This window comes from Oncorhynchus kisutch, linkage group LG9, assembly GCF_002021735.2.
Source record: "Oncorhynchus kisutch isolate 150728-3 linkage group LG9, Okis_V2, whole genome shotgun sequence".
Taxonomy (NCBI): domain Eukaryota; kingdom Metazoa; phylum Chordata; class Actinopteri; order Salmoniformes; family Salmonidae; genus Oncorhynchus; species Oncorhynchus kisutch.
The window spans coordinates 12,377,042-12,391,963 of record NC_034182.2 but is presented as its reverse complement, the minus strand read 5'-3'; the positions used below and the strand labels follow the sequence as shown (position 1 = coordinate 12,391,963).

At 43.5% G+C, this 14,922-nt stretch overlaps 1 protein-coding gene across 2 annotated transcripts in view; it reads left to right on the top strand.

The window, feature by feature from the left end:
• The first annotated feature begins 8,154 nt into the window (after window positions 1–8,154).
• LOC109896752 (metabotropic glutamate receptor 8) overlaps window positions 8,155–14,922 on the top strand; it is a 217,558-nt gene continuing 210,790 nt past the window's right edge. Inside the window, exons 1-2 of one of the 2 annotated variants that reach the window (XM_031831890.1) lie at window positions 8,155–8,332; window positions 12,852–13,664. In XM_031831890.1, the coding sequence (XP_031687750.1) occupies window positions 13,110–13,664 (555 nt within the window). In that variant the 5' untranslated portion in view covers window positions 8,155–8,332; window positions 12,852–13,109. The remainder of the gene's footprint in view (window positions 8,333–12,851; window positions 13,665–14,922) is intronic. The other variant, XM_031831891.1, reaches the window with a different exon arrangement.

The window sequence follows — 14,922 nt, the reverse complement described above, 5'->3', positions numbered from 1 at the left end:
GCCTTGTGCGGGGAGCTGCCACCGGAGGGCTGGTGTGTGGAGGTGGTACTGGATAGACCGGACCGTGCAGGCGCACTGGAGCTCTTGAGCACCAAGCCTGCCCAACCTTACCCGGTTGAATGCTCCCGGTCGCCCTGCCAGTGCGGCGGAATAGCCCGCACTGGGCTATGCAGGCGAACCGGGGACACCGTGCACAAGGCTGGTGCCATGTAAGCCGGCCCAAGGAGACGCACTGGGGACCAGATGCGTAGAGCCGGCTTCATGGCACTTGGCTCGATGCTCACTCTAGCCCGGCCGATACGCGGAGCTGGTATGTACCGCACCGGGCTATGCACCCGCACTGGGGACACCGTGTGCTCCACCGCGTAACACGGTGCCTGCCCGGTCTCTCTCGCCCCCCGGTAAGCACAGGAAGTTGGCGCAGGTCTCCTACCTGGCTTCGCCACACCTCCTGTGTGCCCCCCCCAAAAAATTGGGGTGCTGACTCTCGGGCTTCCTACCGCGCCGCCGTGCTTGTCTCTCCAACTCCATTCTCCTATATCCCCTCTTCGCACTGCTCTAGCGAATCCCAGGCGGGCTCCGGCACTCTTCCTGGGTCGAATGCCCACCTGTCTATTTCCTCCCAAGTTGTATAATCCAGACTTTGTTGTTCCTGCTGCCACTGCCTGTCACCACGCCGCTTGGTCCTGTTGTGGTGGGTGATTCTGTAACGGTTTTCTTGAGTTGAAGGAGAGGAGGACCAAAATGCAGCGTGGCTATTTAGATTCATGTTTAATGAATACGAACAGTACAAAAACAATAAACGTAACGAGAAAACCTAAACAGCCTATACTGGTGCAAACTAACACAGAGACAGGAACAATCACCCACAAACACACAGTGAAACCCAGGCTACCTAAGTATGATTCTCAATCAGAGACAACTAATGACACCTGCCTCTGATTGAGAACCATACTAGGCCGAAACATAGAAATACCCAAATCATAGAAAAACAAACATAGATTGCCCACCCCAACTCACGCTCTGACCATACTAAATAATGACAAAACAAAGGAAATAAAGGTCAGAACGTGACAATTGGTTGGTTGATGAGTGACCATAGCTGTGTTTTAAACAGGCAGCCCAATTCTGATATTTTTTTCCCACTAATTGGACTTTTGACCAATCAGATCAGCTCTGAAAAAGCTTTGATAGGTAATTCTCATGAAACTGTAAAAAAGAAAATTATAATACATTTTCCCCAAAATTTCCTCTTGAATCACTGAGATTAGGATCTGTACTTATCTATTTCATAATTATTCTACTTTTTTTAAATCAGATATTATACATTTGACCAACCTTTTCACAAAAAGTCCAAAAAAGTTATAAACAAATCTATATTTCTAATATTTGTTAATATTGCTCCTCTAATGACAAGGCCTGAGTTAAACATAACAGTGACATTTTTTATACAGTTATTATAAAATTAAATCCGACTTCCCAATTTGAGCTCTTTAGCTGATTCGGTAATAAGACAAGTCCTCAGACACTGTATTTGTATGTAATGGATATTATAGTGTAATGTAAACTTCAACTAGTATACAATTTTTCTGATTTATGGACACATTTATGATTTATGTACAGCAACATATTTTGTTAGGTTTTCTGAAGAAAAAGTTTAGTAATGACCTGAGAATTTAATCCAGACGCATTTCGCTAATGAGAATTTGGGGTGAAAATGTACAAAATTCTGGCGCAAATGTTACATTTATTTAAAATAGGACACTTAGTCCTTTTGCAGATGCATCATGGTTTTGTAAGTCAATTTGCTACAGACTTTTTTTTTTTTTTAAAGATGTTTGGTCAAAAGACCAATTAGTGAGGGGAGACACAAATCTGAAATTGGCTGCCTGTATAAGCGTAGCCATGGCGACAGACCAAATGTACCATGTCCTGTTCAGTCAGAAAGCAATGGCACAATAGAAACAGACCAAATTGTATTTTTCTAACGGAAAAGCTTGTTAAACCAGGTCTCGGACTGATGTACATATTAACTATCATATGGATGGTATAAACGATAGATATATTGGCAGATGTATAGGTGATGTATAGTTTTTGTTTGTATCTCCCTGAAAAGTAGAGATATTGTATGTTGGTTACATACAGTGGGGCAAAAAAGTATTTAGTCAGCCACCAATTGTGCAAGTTCTCCCACTTAAAAAGATGAGAGGCCTGTAATTTTCATCATAGGTACACTTCAACTATGACAGACAAAATGAGAAAAAAAATCCAGAAAATCACATTGTTTTTAATGAATTTATTAGCAAATTATGGTGGAAAATAAGTATTTGGTCACCTACAAACAAGCAAGATTTCTGGCTCTAACAGACCTGTAATTTCTTCTTTAAGAGGCTCCTCTGTCCTCCACTCGTTACCTGTATTAATGGCACCTGTTTGAACTTGTTATCAGTATAAAAGACACCTGTCCACAACCTCAAACAGTCACACTCCAAGGCCAAGACCAAAGAGCTGTCAAAGGACACCAGAAACAAAATTGTAGACCTGCACCAGGCTGGGAAGACTGAATCTGCAATAGGTAAGCAGCTTGGTTTGAAGAAATCAACTGTGGGAGCAATTATTAGGAAATGGAAGACATACAAGACCACTGATAATCTCCCTCGATCTGGGGGCTCCACGCAAGATCTCACCCCGTGGGGTCAAAATGATCACAAGAATGGTGAGCAAAAATCCCAGAAGCACACGGGGGACCTAGTGAATGACCTGCAGAGAGCTGGGACCAAAGTAACAAAGCCTACCATCAGTAACACCGCCAGGGACTCAAATCCTGCAGTGCCAGACGTGTCCCCCTGCTTAAGCCAGTACATGTCCAGGCCCGTCTGAAGTTTGCTAGAGAGCATTTGGATGATCCAGAAGAAGATTGGGAGAATGTCATATGGTCAGATGAAACCAAAATATAACTTTTTGGTAAAAACTCAACTCGTCGTGTTTGGAGGACAAAGAATGCTGAGTTGCATCCAAAGAACACCATACCTACTGTGAAGCATGGGGGTAGAAACATCATGCTTTGGGGCTGTTTTTCCGCAAAGGGACCAGGACGACTGATCCGTGTAAAGGAAAGAATGAATGGGACCCTGTATCGTGAGATTTTGAGTGAAACCTCCTTCCATCAGCAAGGGCATTGAAGATGAAACGTGGCTGGGTCTTTCAGCATGACAATGATCCCAAACACACCGCCCGGGCAACGAAGGAGTGGCTTCGCAAGAAGCATTTCAAGGTCCTGGAGTGGCCTAGCCAGTCTCCAGATCTCAACCCCATAGAAAATGAAGACTTACAGACAACGTTTGACCTCGGTCATTGCCAACAAAGGGTATATAACAAAGTATTGAGATAAACTTTTGTTATTGACAAAATACTTATTTTCCACCATAATTTGCAAATAAATTCATAAAAAATCCTACAATGTGATTTTCTGGATTTTTTTTCCCTAATTTTGTCTGTCATAGTTGAAGTGTACCTATGATGAAAATTACAGGCCTCTCATCTTTTTAAGTGGGAGAACTTGCACAATTGGTGGCTGACTAAATACTTTTTTGCCCCACTGTATGCTCCAATATCTCTGAATATTGAGATATTTTTGTTTTTCTCTGTGTTCAAAGCACTGAAGAATCTGTTATTTTCAGACTCTCGCTCATATGACTTGTGTCAAAACCAGATGGTGAAATGACGTTGAGCGTTTCCTTTCTTTCTTTAAGAGAGGATGTGTGTTTTGGCAGCACATCTGTGACAGAGCAGAAGGGAAATTAAGTGATTTGACTTTTCAAGACTGACTTTCCTTATTTGTCCTCTACATTAGGATATAAACGAGTGTAGCCATTTCCCAGGACTGTGTACTAACTAACCTGAACGCCTCCATAGGATAAGGAGAAGAGTAGATCAGTTAGGCTTCCTGTTGAAAATAATATAACCCATAAACCCATCCTGAAGAAATCAACTGTTACCCCAATAATAAACAACCCAAAAGGAACATGTGTTCTTGTGTTTTTATTTTGTAGTTGTGAAATGTATATTTCCCCCACTATTTCAGCTAGAATCAATTGAGATAATCAAACCTTCAACATTTGTTTGGAGAGCTGTGAATGAAATATTCAGTTTATGGTTATTCCGTCTGAACTTATTATGGCCCTCCTTGTCTCAAACCCAGGCCATATTATGCAGCATTGTGGCTTACACACAGACACACACCTCATTAACTAATTATGCTGGTGTCATGGTACTGATGGCTTCTACGGTTGTGGCTTGTACAGCTCAGTCTAGCTGTCGTGTCAGGGACAACTGTAGAATTTTTGGCTAAGCCTAACCCTTTTCCTAACCTTAACCTAATTCTCATAACCTGCTGCGTTAGTTCTCCTATCCTGCTGCGTTTGTTCTCCTAACCGACGTTAAGTCCATAGCTGAACTCCATCTAGCCACAATCATAGAAGCCACCAGTCCCAGAGAAACCATCAGTAGGCTATCACCCACCAGGGGTTAAATTGGTCCGGGTTCCATCAAGACCTATGATCCATATGAGAGCCAGGCGGAGCTGAGACGTGGTACCTTTGGTTATGGGATTTTAAAAAATGATTTAATGAAAAATTGTTGTCCACATCAAATTTTCCTCAGCTAACAACACGAGTAAGCAAAAGCTAAATCATACAACCCCGTATGTGAAAAAACAATATTCCTCTTGAGGTGCTTTCATATTGCGAAGTGGAACACAGGGAGAGAAACATGCATTCCCAGTCCATTGTAGCCTTCAACATTCTCAATGCAGTCGTGGGAAAACACACCTTTTGAAAGCAGTTTTGATGGCCACTCTTAAAAGAGGACGACCATAGAGCATTCTAGTGTTGAACTGCACCATTTTAGACGTTTTTAGCAGTAGCATGGTTTCTGGGTCCTTGCTATCTGGGATCCTTAGGATGTTCTTACCCATTGAAGTTGACATTTTAAAGAGTTAATACAGTGCATTCGGGAAGTTTTCAGACCCTTCACTCTAAACTTCATTAAATATATGTTTTCCTCATCAATCTACACAATACCCCATAATGACAAAGTGAAAACAGGTTTTAGAAATGTTTGCAAATGTATTAGATATATAAATTAGGTATTATTTTTTTATAAGTATTCAGACCCTTTGGTATGAGACTCGAAATTGAGCTCAGGTGCATCCTGTTTCCATTGATCATCCTGGAGATATTTCTACAACTTGATTGAAGTCCAACTGTGGTAAATTCAATTGATTGAACATGATTTTGAAAGGCACACACCTGTCTATATAACCCTAACCCACAGTTGACAGTGCATGTCAGAGCAAAAACCAAGCCATGAGGTCAAAGGAATTGTGTCAAGGCACAGATCTGGGGAAGGGTAACAAAAAATGTCTGCAACATTGAAAGGCCCCAAGAACACAGTATCCTCTTAAATGGAAGATGTTTGGAACCACCAAGACTCTTCCTAGAGCTGGAAGCCCGGCCAAACTGAGCAATCGGAGGAGAAGGACCTTGGTCAGGAAGGTGACCAAGAACCCCATAGTCACTCTGACAGAGCTCCAGAGTTCATCAGTGGATTCTACAAGTTGGAAATGTTCCACAGGGATGTTGGCCCATGCTGACGTGATGGCATCAACGGTTTCTGCAGAATGGAAGCCGGTACATCACCGCCACCAGCCTGTACCGTACCAGGCAGGATGGGTCCATGGACTCACGCTGCTATACGCCTAATCCTAACTCTGCCATCAGCATGACGCAACAGGAACCGGGATTTGTCGAACCAGGCGATGAGGAGTGGAACCCAATGTGGTCGTCTGCCCATCTGTGACAAGGATCGATGAGATAGTGTTCTGCACACCACTGCTGTACTGCGTTGTTATTCATCTGTTTGTAGCTCGCCTGTTAGCTTGCACGATTCTTGACATGCTCCTTCGACCTCTCATCAGTATATACTCAGTTAATTAGGTACACCCATTTAGTACCGGGTCGGATCCCCCTTTGCCTCCAGAACAGCCGGAATTCTCCGGGACATGGATTCTACAAGTCGGGACATGTTCCACGGGGATGTTGGTCCATGCTGACGCGATGGCATCACGCAGTTTCTGGAAAGGAAGGAAGGATTGGTAAATCATTTTGGTTCCAACCCCTGCTTTAGAGTGCAATAAAAATAGCGTACGAGCAGTTTTACTATGACTTCTGCAGTGCATGGCCAGATTAATCTAAATATGAATTCGGAGGGCAGAAATGATTAAATATTAAGGCATTAGACCGCTCACTAAAGGCATCAGTCATATAAAAGTTATATTTAAATCCAAAATGGAAAAATATATGGGGGTTTGGAAATTATGCAGACATTGACGGAAGCAACAATCTATCCACAATATCAAAGATGATCCACCCCCTAAAAAAAGAAGATTTAAAAAAAAAAAAATCTAGAGCCCTGGGGGGAAAAAAGCATTTTAAAGGCCTCCCCACTTGTCATCAGAGAGCTAATTCCATGCTATTCTACACATTTGTCCGTGGGGGGCAGAGAGAATGCTGCAGTGTAAAGCATAAAGTTCAGTGAATTTATGTTCAAAACAACATTCTTAAGTAATACAAGAATTGAGTTGATTATTTGTGTCAGAGGCGGCTGGTGGGAGGAGCTATAGGAGGATGGGCTCATTGTGATAGCTGGAATGGAATTAATGGAACGGAGTCAAACATGTGGTTTCCATTACAGCCATTACAGTGAGTCCATCCTCCTATAGCTCCTCCCCCCAGCAGCCTCTGCTAAATGTGACTGCCAATATCTGTGTAAACTAGGCCCATGCTGTGCATCTAAGGGTAAAGATTGAATTTGAATGAATAATATTACTCTGTGTTGTACCCTCAACTTTTTCCAATGATCCCTTGCCCAAAATTCGTTAAATCTGTTGTTTATAGCCATAAAGAAAATTGAAATAGTAACGTTTTACACACACCGAGTGCACTTAACATTAGGAATACCTGCTCTTTCCATAACATAGACTGACCAGGTGAATCCAGGTGAAAGCCTTGATCCCTTATTGATGTCACTTTTTAACCTGTCTCCTCCCCCAATCATCCACAGCGATTGAAGTAGATTTGAAGAAGTATTTTTAAGTATTTTCTTCAGCCGTTTAGTTTATTAGGTACCGTTCACGAAAATGGTTCGCTCGTACAGACAGTGAGTCACTTGGCCTTGGCTTGCTATACAAAGCAGCCCGACAGGCGGTGTGAACTGTAAATGATACAGTATTTTGTGATCAGGCAGCGGACCCCTTGTAGTACCTCCGCTGACCCCCAGGCGTCTTTGGGCTAGGCTACTTTGGATATTGAGGCTCAGATTTAAGTAGGTATATTATTGGTGGATTTGAAGTGTTTTTGCGTATTGATATAGTCTATCCCTGAAAAAAGGTTGATTAGGTTGATTCAACCTATGGGATTTTTTTAAACAGAAGAGCTAAAATCAATAGTTTGCCATGAATTGACATGACCAAAGTTTCGTTTCTAGACCTACTGTGGGCTACGTAAACGCTAGATGGCGATAGTGCTCTATCTAGTGAGGCGCTCGCTCCTAAAGTCATGACACAATTTTATCACGTCTCGCACATTAGCCTCATTGAACGTAAAATACTTTTTTTGTTGATGAATCAGCTGCCTGACATTTGCTCGTACCTCCGTTCGTATTCATTTTGGTTGTTAATTACCAATATATATAGCATAAGTTAATATACATTCATATAAATATAATATAATATAAATTGATAATTGCAACCAATAGGCCACTTGATTAGAATTCGCCTATTTGCATGTAGCAACACATGCACATTGGTGTGAGCGTTCGAGAGGAATCAATGCCTGCGTTTTTTGTCGGCTATTATGCAGATAGTAGATGTAGGCTTATTTGATGTCGTCTCAGATGTCTTGTTTACAGACGTTGATTTCAATCATAACTGATTCATTTAATGGACTCTTCTGGGCAGATGCATCAGAATGTGACTGCTTAAATGTTGATTTCCATACAGTTTCTGTGTAATTTATGCAACAGATAAATGGTGTCGATGCTGATAAAGGGAGAAGGGGGGTATGCGGAGAGAGGGTGAGAGAGAGAGAGAGTTGGGAGACCAATCGCTGCCGGTGGGTGTTTTTTTGTGATTCATTTGGCGGAGACGCGCGCTCGCTGCTTGGCTGGATGGCTGCATGCGCTGTCCCTTTCAGCACCGAAAACCAGAGGCGCGTGCATCTGTGAGTGGGTTGCGAAGGCGCGAGGAACCCTCAATCAAGTCACGGAAAAGCAGGTAGGCATTTTTTTTAAACTACATATTTCGTTTAATAGATTTCTTATGTCTGATAGGGTCCCATCAAACATCATCCAGATTTCCCCTATCTTCCTCTATCTGAAGAATCCATCGCTCCTCATCCATCTGCATTTTTTCTCCCTCATTGTTAAATTAATTACCCTCGATGGCTCTGCAAATTAGCCCTTAAATAACTATTTATCCTTTCATTATCGATATGCATAGTTGATGTTGACAGTCCACTGTATCGTCAATCAGTCGTGACCTGTAGCTAAATGAGAAGGGTTCAGGGTTGGGAAAGGAAACTGCTGAGCTCCGCAATGAAGTTCCAATATTGACCCAAAGGAATGCGCTCTCTGCTCTGTTCCGCGCGCCAAGAAACAGCATCCCCTCTGATGGCATTTAGGAATGATCCATACATCTGATCTCATCCGTAGCCCAAACGTCGTATTTTGTGATAGAATTCATTATAATTCATATGGGATAAAATTAGATGAAAATAATTGGGATATGAATGGTGTGATTTTCAGAGCTCGCTGAATAAGGACGCACTATTTCACACATATGAAGGACTCCGTCTCAATTGAAAGACTCAACATGTTATATTGAACTTGAATTAAAAACATTATGTCTTGATAATGTTTTTATCTAATTATATGTAGCCTAGCATGAAGACATCATTAGGTCGTTATTTATCTTTTGGAGCACAAACATGATTTGTATTCCACAGCTGCCTGCTTCATGCCACTGCTTAATCAGTCGTATGTAACAGGGTGGTGGTGTATCTCACATTGAACCCTATCTATCCCCGCAACAAATCATACTAACACACCACTTCCACCACGTCTTCTGTAAGGAGTTCCGTTGCTTCTCTCATCTGCAAGAACGGGTCAAGGGAATTGTAGGATCACAAGTCAATTTAGGGGAGGGGGGGGGGGGGCGTTGGAGGGATTTGGGATGTGTTTGATTCGTTCCCGTATGTTGGTGTCTTTACCTGCCTGTGATCTGAATGCAAAAAAAAACAGATGTCATATTCAACGGGTGCGGTGAGAGGTGAGAAACGAATGGGGAGGAGGAGGAGGAGGGAGAGGAACGGGCGGGGAGAGGGGAGAGAGAAACGAGCAGAGGGAGGAGGAGAAAATAGCAGAGGGGGAGAGAGAGAGAGAGGCGAAAAAGAGAGAAGAGACATCACTTTGTGGAAAGAGCAGTGTGCTTCCCTCCCAGAGAACGTATCTGTACACGAGGAAACCTAATATAATGACCGGTAGAGCGGATGGTGCAGCCTGACACCTTGTGATTGGTGTAAATTAAAAAGTGAAATGTGCCAGCCTCTGCCTCGCAGGATAATACTCCCTTCATCTTACTGCCAACAATAACGATCACACTGCTGGAATTTCTACCGTTCTGTCTATTCTCTCTTATTAGTGAGTCACACGTTCCAACCCGAGCAGGATCGAAAGGTATAACGTTTTATTCCAGAAGTGAAATAAAATAGTGTAAAAGAAATCAATATGTTGAAAGATCCATTAGCCATTATTAACTCAAATACTTCTAGTAAGTCGAACTCAAAGGGAATGAAAAGTCATTATTACTTCAAATGTTTATGTGGTACTGACTCAAAACTAAATGAGAAATCACATCAACTCTATTTAAAAAAAAAAAAAGTTATAAATAACAAAAAAATAACTTTTTCCCAGCATGCTCTACTGCAGGTCGATTTTTAAAATTCCTTTTTAATATCTGTGTTTTTGCATGTAGGTTGTGAGATGGATTGATAGATCAATCTTATGCTAAATAAAGATAAGGTATTATTTTCTAAACTAATCTAAAAAAAAGAATGCACCCTTTACCGAAATGGTTATTCCAGTTTAATTGGCTTAGGTAGTCTCCTTATAATTTTCCTGATCCTTGAGTGTTGGTGAATAAGAATTCCAACTGTTGAATAGCCTATCTCTGGCTGGTTTCCAATAGGAATTACGCATCACTTTGCAAGCCAGCATAATGTGACTTGAGTCAGAAATTGTGGTTGGAAGATTCCTGGAAATCTGTCAACCAGGATTTTGTTTTTGAAAATCTGGGGAAGTAACTGTCATTTTGTTCAACCTCTAAACCAAGGCCTTATGTATTGTCATAAAGGGTTTAATTACAATAACATTTGCCTACTCACTTGGTGAAGGCCACAGGAAGGAAATTGAATGAATTCAAGAACCAGGTCTCTGTCACTGACAATACAGTCATGGGTGGTAACTACAATTCACTTGAAAAGGCAAGGCACACTGGGAAATGATAGTGGATACGTGGCTTAGTGGGGGCGTTACTCAAAATGTTCAAGCTGATGCAACTCAAATCTGGAACCCCTACAGGCTCACAGTGACTATAGTATTGAATAAAGACTACACAATTACTGTACTCAAATATATTAAGAGAAATGGATTTCCTCAAAGGTTTGGCGTAAAGACAGCACATTGGGGTTTACAGTGTACGCATGAATACAGCCTGAATAGCCAATTAGGAATATAACCTAAGCATAAAGGTGTACTATTTTATATTAATATGCGTGTGCCTTACCCAAGTGCATTATATATCTTTTTTGATTGTTAAAGTGCTTGGTAAAGTGCTACAGTAATGTTATCCTTTCAAGGTAAATGACTCATGTATTTCCTTAGAGTATAGTTAGCAACCATAGGGACTATACACTGAGTGTACAAAACATTGTGAACACCTGCTCTTTCCATGACAGACTGACCAAGTGAATCCAGGTGAAAGCTATGATCCCTCATTGTCCCTTGTTAAATCCACTTCAATCAGTGTAGACGGAGGGGAGAAGAAAGGTTAAAGAAGGATTTGTAGGCCTTGAGACACCTGAGACGTGGATTGTGTATGGATGTGAATGGACAAGACAATATATTTAAGTACCTTTGAACGGGGTATGGCAATAGGTGCCAGGGGCACCGGGTTTGGGTTAAGAACTGCAATGCTGCTGGGTTTCTCACGCTCAACAGTTTCGCATATGTTTCAAGAATGGTCCACCACTCAAAGGACATCCAGCCAACTTGACACAACTGCGGGAGGTGTTGGAGTCAACATGGGCCAGCATCACCGCTTTCAACATCTTTTAGAGGCCACAACCCAATGAATTGAGGCTGTTCTGAAGGCAAAAAGGCTGTTCTGAGGGCAACTCAATATTAGGAATGTGTTCTTAATGTTTTGTACACCTAATGTATGTGAAAGTGCTGGATGTGTGGAAAGGTGATATTGATATGTGTGGAAATATGGGTACATGGAGGGGGAGGTAGGGAGAAATATTGCCACGATGTCCCGAATATACATTAGGCTATTTATATGCAATGATGCAGCAGTTCCCTAGCATCTCAGCATCCTAGAAACGCGCAGCCGGTTCAGCCCACACAAGCATACTGCGCAGCATCTGTGCCTTTTGGAACGCACACGGACGCGCGCAAAAGTGGTCATGTCACGCAGGAGGAAGTTTAGACTTATTTAGCCAATACTGCCATATGTACAGTATCGCTACGAAATGTGAAACTCATTGATATTTCCACACTGTGATGTTATTAATATGCTCTTCTATCCAACTCAGAAGAATATCCACACATTTGACTATTTTGGGGAGGCGGGTGTGGTCAAACCATTACCGATCAAACACACTATTAGGAAGAGCTCTGACGAAGGCCGCGAGGCCGATACGTAAGCTTAATAAGTATTAGTGATACTATCAAGAGCAGTGTGCGGTTTCCTTTTTCCTTCATGATATGAATGATAAAAGTTAATTAGTGGGCTACAGATAAACTAGGACGGCCAGTGGATATTATATTTTGAGGTAAAGAGGGCACCCAGTAACCTAATCTGATTGGCCAGCAATCACTTCCATTCGTGAAGGGTATTCAAAGCGGGATGAGACCAGCGAGAAAACAAAGAGAGTTAAACCAAACCTGCTCCACGAAAGCCTTGCCTCTTCTCACTGACTCACATACTAGGATGGCTTGCTACATCATTACTGTACTGTTTCTGATGACAATGATTAGGTAGCTGAGGTGACACCTTCCAGGTTTTTGATTCCAATGCAGCTGTCAGTCTAACAAGTGGAGAACCAGTAGATGTTCACTGAATGACTGAATGATTACACACTGAGTAACCTTCACTCTGTCCACGTGAATAATGCATTCTGGAGCTTTGTTGATGTGTTTGACAGGCTTGGCACTTTGTGTTTGACATGCTTGGCACTGGCGGATAGGATGGACTTGTCAGTGGAATAGGATTGGCGGTTGTGTGTGTGTGTGAGGGGAGAGGGGGCTGTACTGTGTGTGTGGCAAATGCTCATCTCTCTTGCTCTTGAATCTAGAAGACAGGTGTTGCAGCATGAACAGTGATTTGTGAATGCCAGTGTGTGTGTGTGTGTGTGTGTGTGTGAGGGAGGGAGGGAGAGACTGTGTGGTGTGGTACCCAGTAGATGGCTGACTGAGGCACTGACTGCTTTGTGTTCTCTGTGTGTATCTTGCAGGGTCTGCTGAAGATGTGAGTTCAGGATTATCATCGCTGCAGCTGCACTCACCTCCTCTACTAGTGTCTCTCTCTCTCGCTCTCTCTCCTCTACTGGGACATGCATGCCTCATGGGCCCGGGACATCTTAGAGTGGCCTGCTAACTCCTTCCCAAACTCCTCCCCCGGGGGACTGACGCCCTTTCACCTATGATCCCGCCTATACTCTCCACAGTAACTTCTCAGTAACTCCTCCCACAACCGCCATCGAACTGTTACCATGGCGTTGTCGGAACCCCAACGCCTTCCTTCCCTCCTCGCCACAGGCCACTTCCTTTTCCACTTCCTTACCTCATGTTCCTGGCTCCTCCCCCTGGCCTTCCCTCAGCGAATCACGGACCCCGCCATCGGCACTGCGCCCAATCAGGAGTACGCCCACTCCATCCGATTGGAAGGCGACATCATCCTGGGTGGCCTGTTCCCGGTGCACTCCCGGGGGGGCGGTGGCATACCCTGTGGGGAACTGAAGAAGGAGAAAGGGATCCACCGTCTTGAGGCCATGATGTTCGCCATCGACCTAATCAACAAGGACACGGAGCTGCTCCCCAACATCACCCTGGGGGCCCGGATCCTGGACACCTGCTCCAGAGACACCTACGCCCTGGAGCAGTCGCTGACCTTTGTCCAGGCCCTCATCGAGAAGGACGGCTCGGATGTACGCTGTGCCAACGGCGACCTGCCCATCTTCGCCAAGCCTGATAAGATCGTGGGGGTGATCGGGGCGGCGGCCAGCTCCGTGTCCATCATGGTTGCCAATATACTGAGGCTGTTCAAGGTAAGGACACTAGAACGGGTCTGGGTTGGTTTCTGGTTGGTCTGGTTTAGTTTGACTTGAGTTTGGTTGGGTTAGTCAGGCTGGGTCTGGTTTAGTTTGACTTGAGTTTGGTTGGGTTAGTCAGGCTGGGTCTGGTTTAGTTTGACTTGAGTTTGGTTGGGTTAGTCAGGCTGGGTCTGGTTTAGTTTGACTTGAGTTTGATTGGGTTAGTCAGGCTGGGTCTGGTTTAGTTTGACTTGAGTTTGGCTGGGCTAGTCAGGCTGGGTCTGGGTTAAGAACCCTGCTAGTTTCAGTGTTGGTGATGGCATGGTTTGTGTTTACATTGATGCCGGAGCCATACCGTGGATATTTGTGTTGTGTTCATGCGGATACTATTGCACTGTGTGTGTAGGTGCGGAACACCAGCCACTGTGTGTTGGATGTAGGGGCTCTCTTTACAGTAAATGTAGTATATTGCCGGCTGCCAGGGCCTGGACTTCATCATGTCTATCTCGCCTCCTCCTCCTCCTCCTCCTCTTATCCTCTCCTCCTCAGATGGATGCTTATTGTTCCAGCAGGATATTACCCTGACCTGTGTGTGTGTGTGTGTGTGTGTCTGTCAGTCAGAGCCGTTATTGTGTTCTCAGCCTGGCTTCTGACATTGGTTCTCTGGTATTACACACAGAGACGCCACTTCAGCCAGCCGTGCTCTCTCACTACTGCAGTCAGATCAAGTTCAATTGTGACAACCAATTAAAATGCAATCAATCTTGTTGAAGAACACTCCACTTCACTCTGCCCCCCCAGCCCAAGAGACTGTGTGTGTGTGTGTGTGTATGAGGTTTTGGTCATGGGAGTTTGATCTATGCTAGACTGGTCTAGACTGGGCTTTCTAGAACATGGAGAAACAATGAAATCAATTACTGTCTAGGGTACAAAAGCCAATTAATGGGAGAGTGGTTGGAACAGAGGAGTGTGTGTATACGAGCACAAGAGTGTCTGTGTCGCCACCATCATTAGTCGAACAAGGTTGATCGATGCGAGTGCAATGTGGAAATATGTGCCTCCTAATGATCCATGTGACGTTCTCAGCCGTACACCTTTATCTTCTTTCCCTCTCTCTCTCTCTCTCTCTCGCTCTCTCTCTCGCTCTCTCTCTCTCTCTCTCTTTTTCTCTCTCTTCTCTGTCTCTCTTCTTCATTTTCTCTCTCATATTTATCCTTTTTCTCACCATATCACTGCCCTGGTTCTGTGTGAGTGGCAGTGCTGTATTCTAACT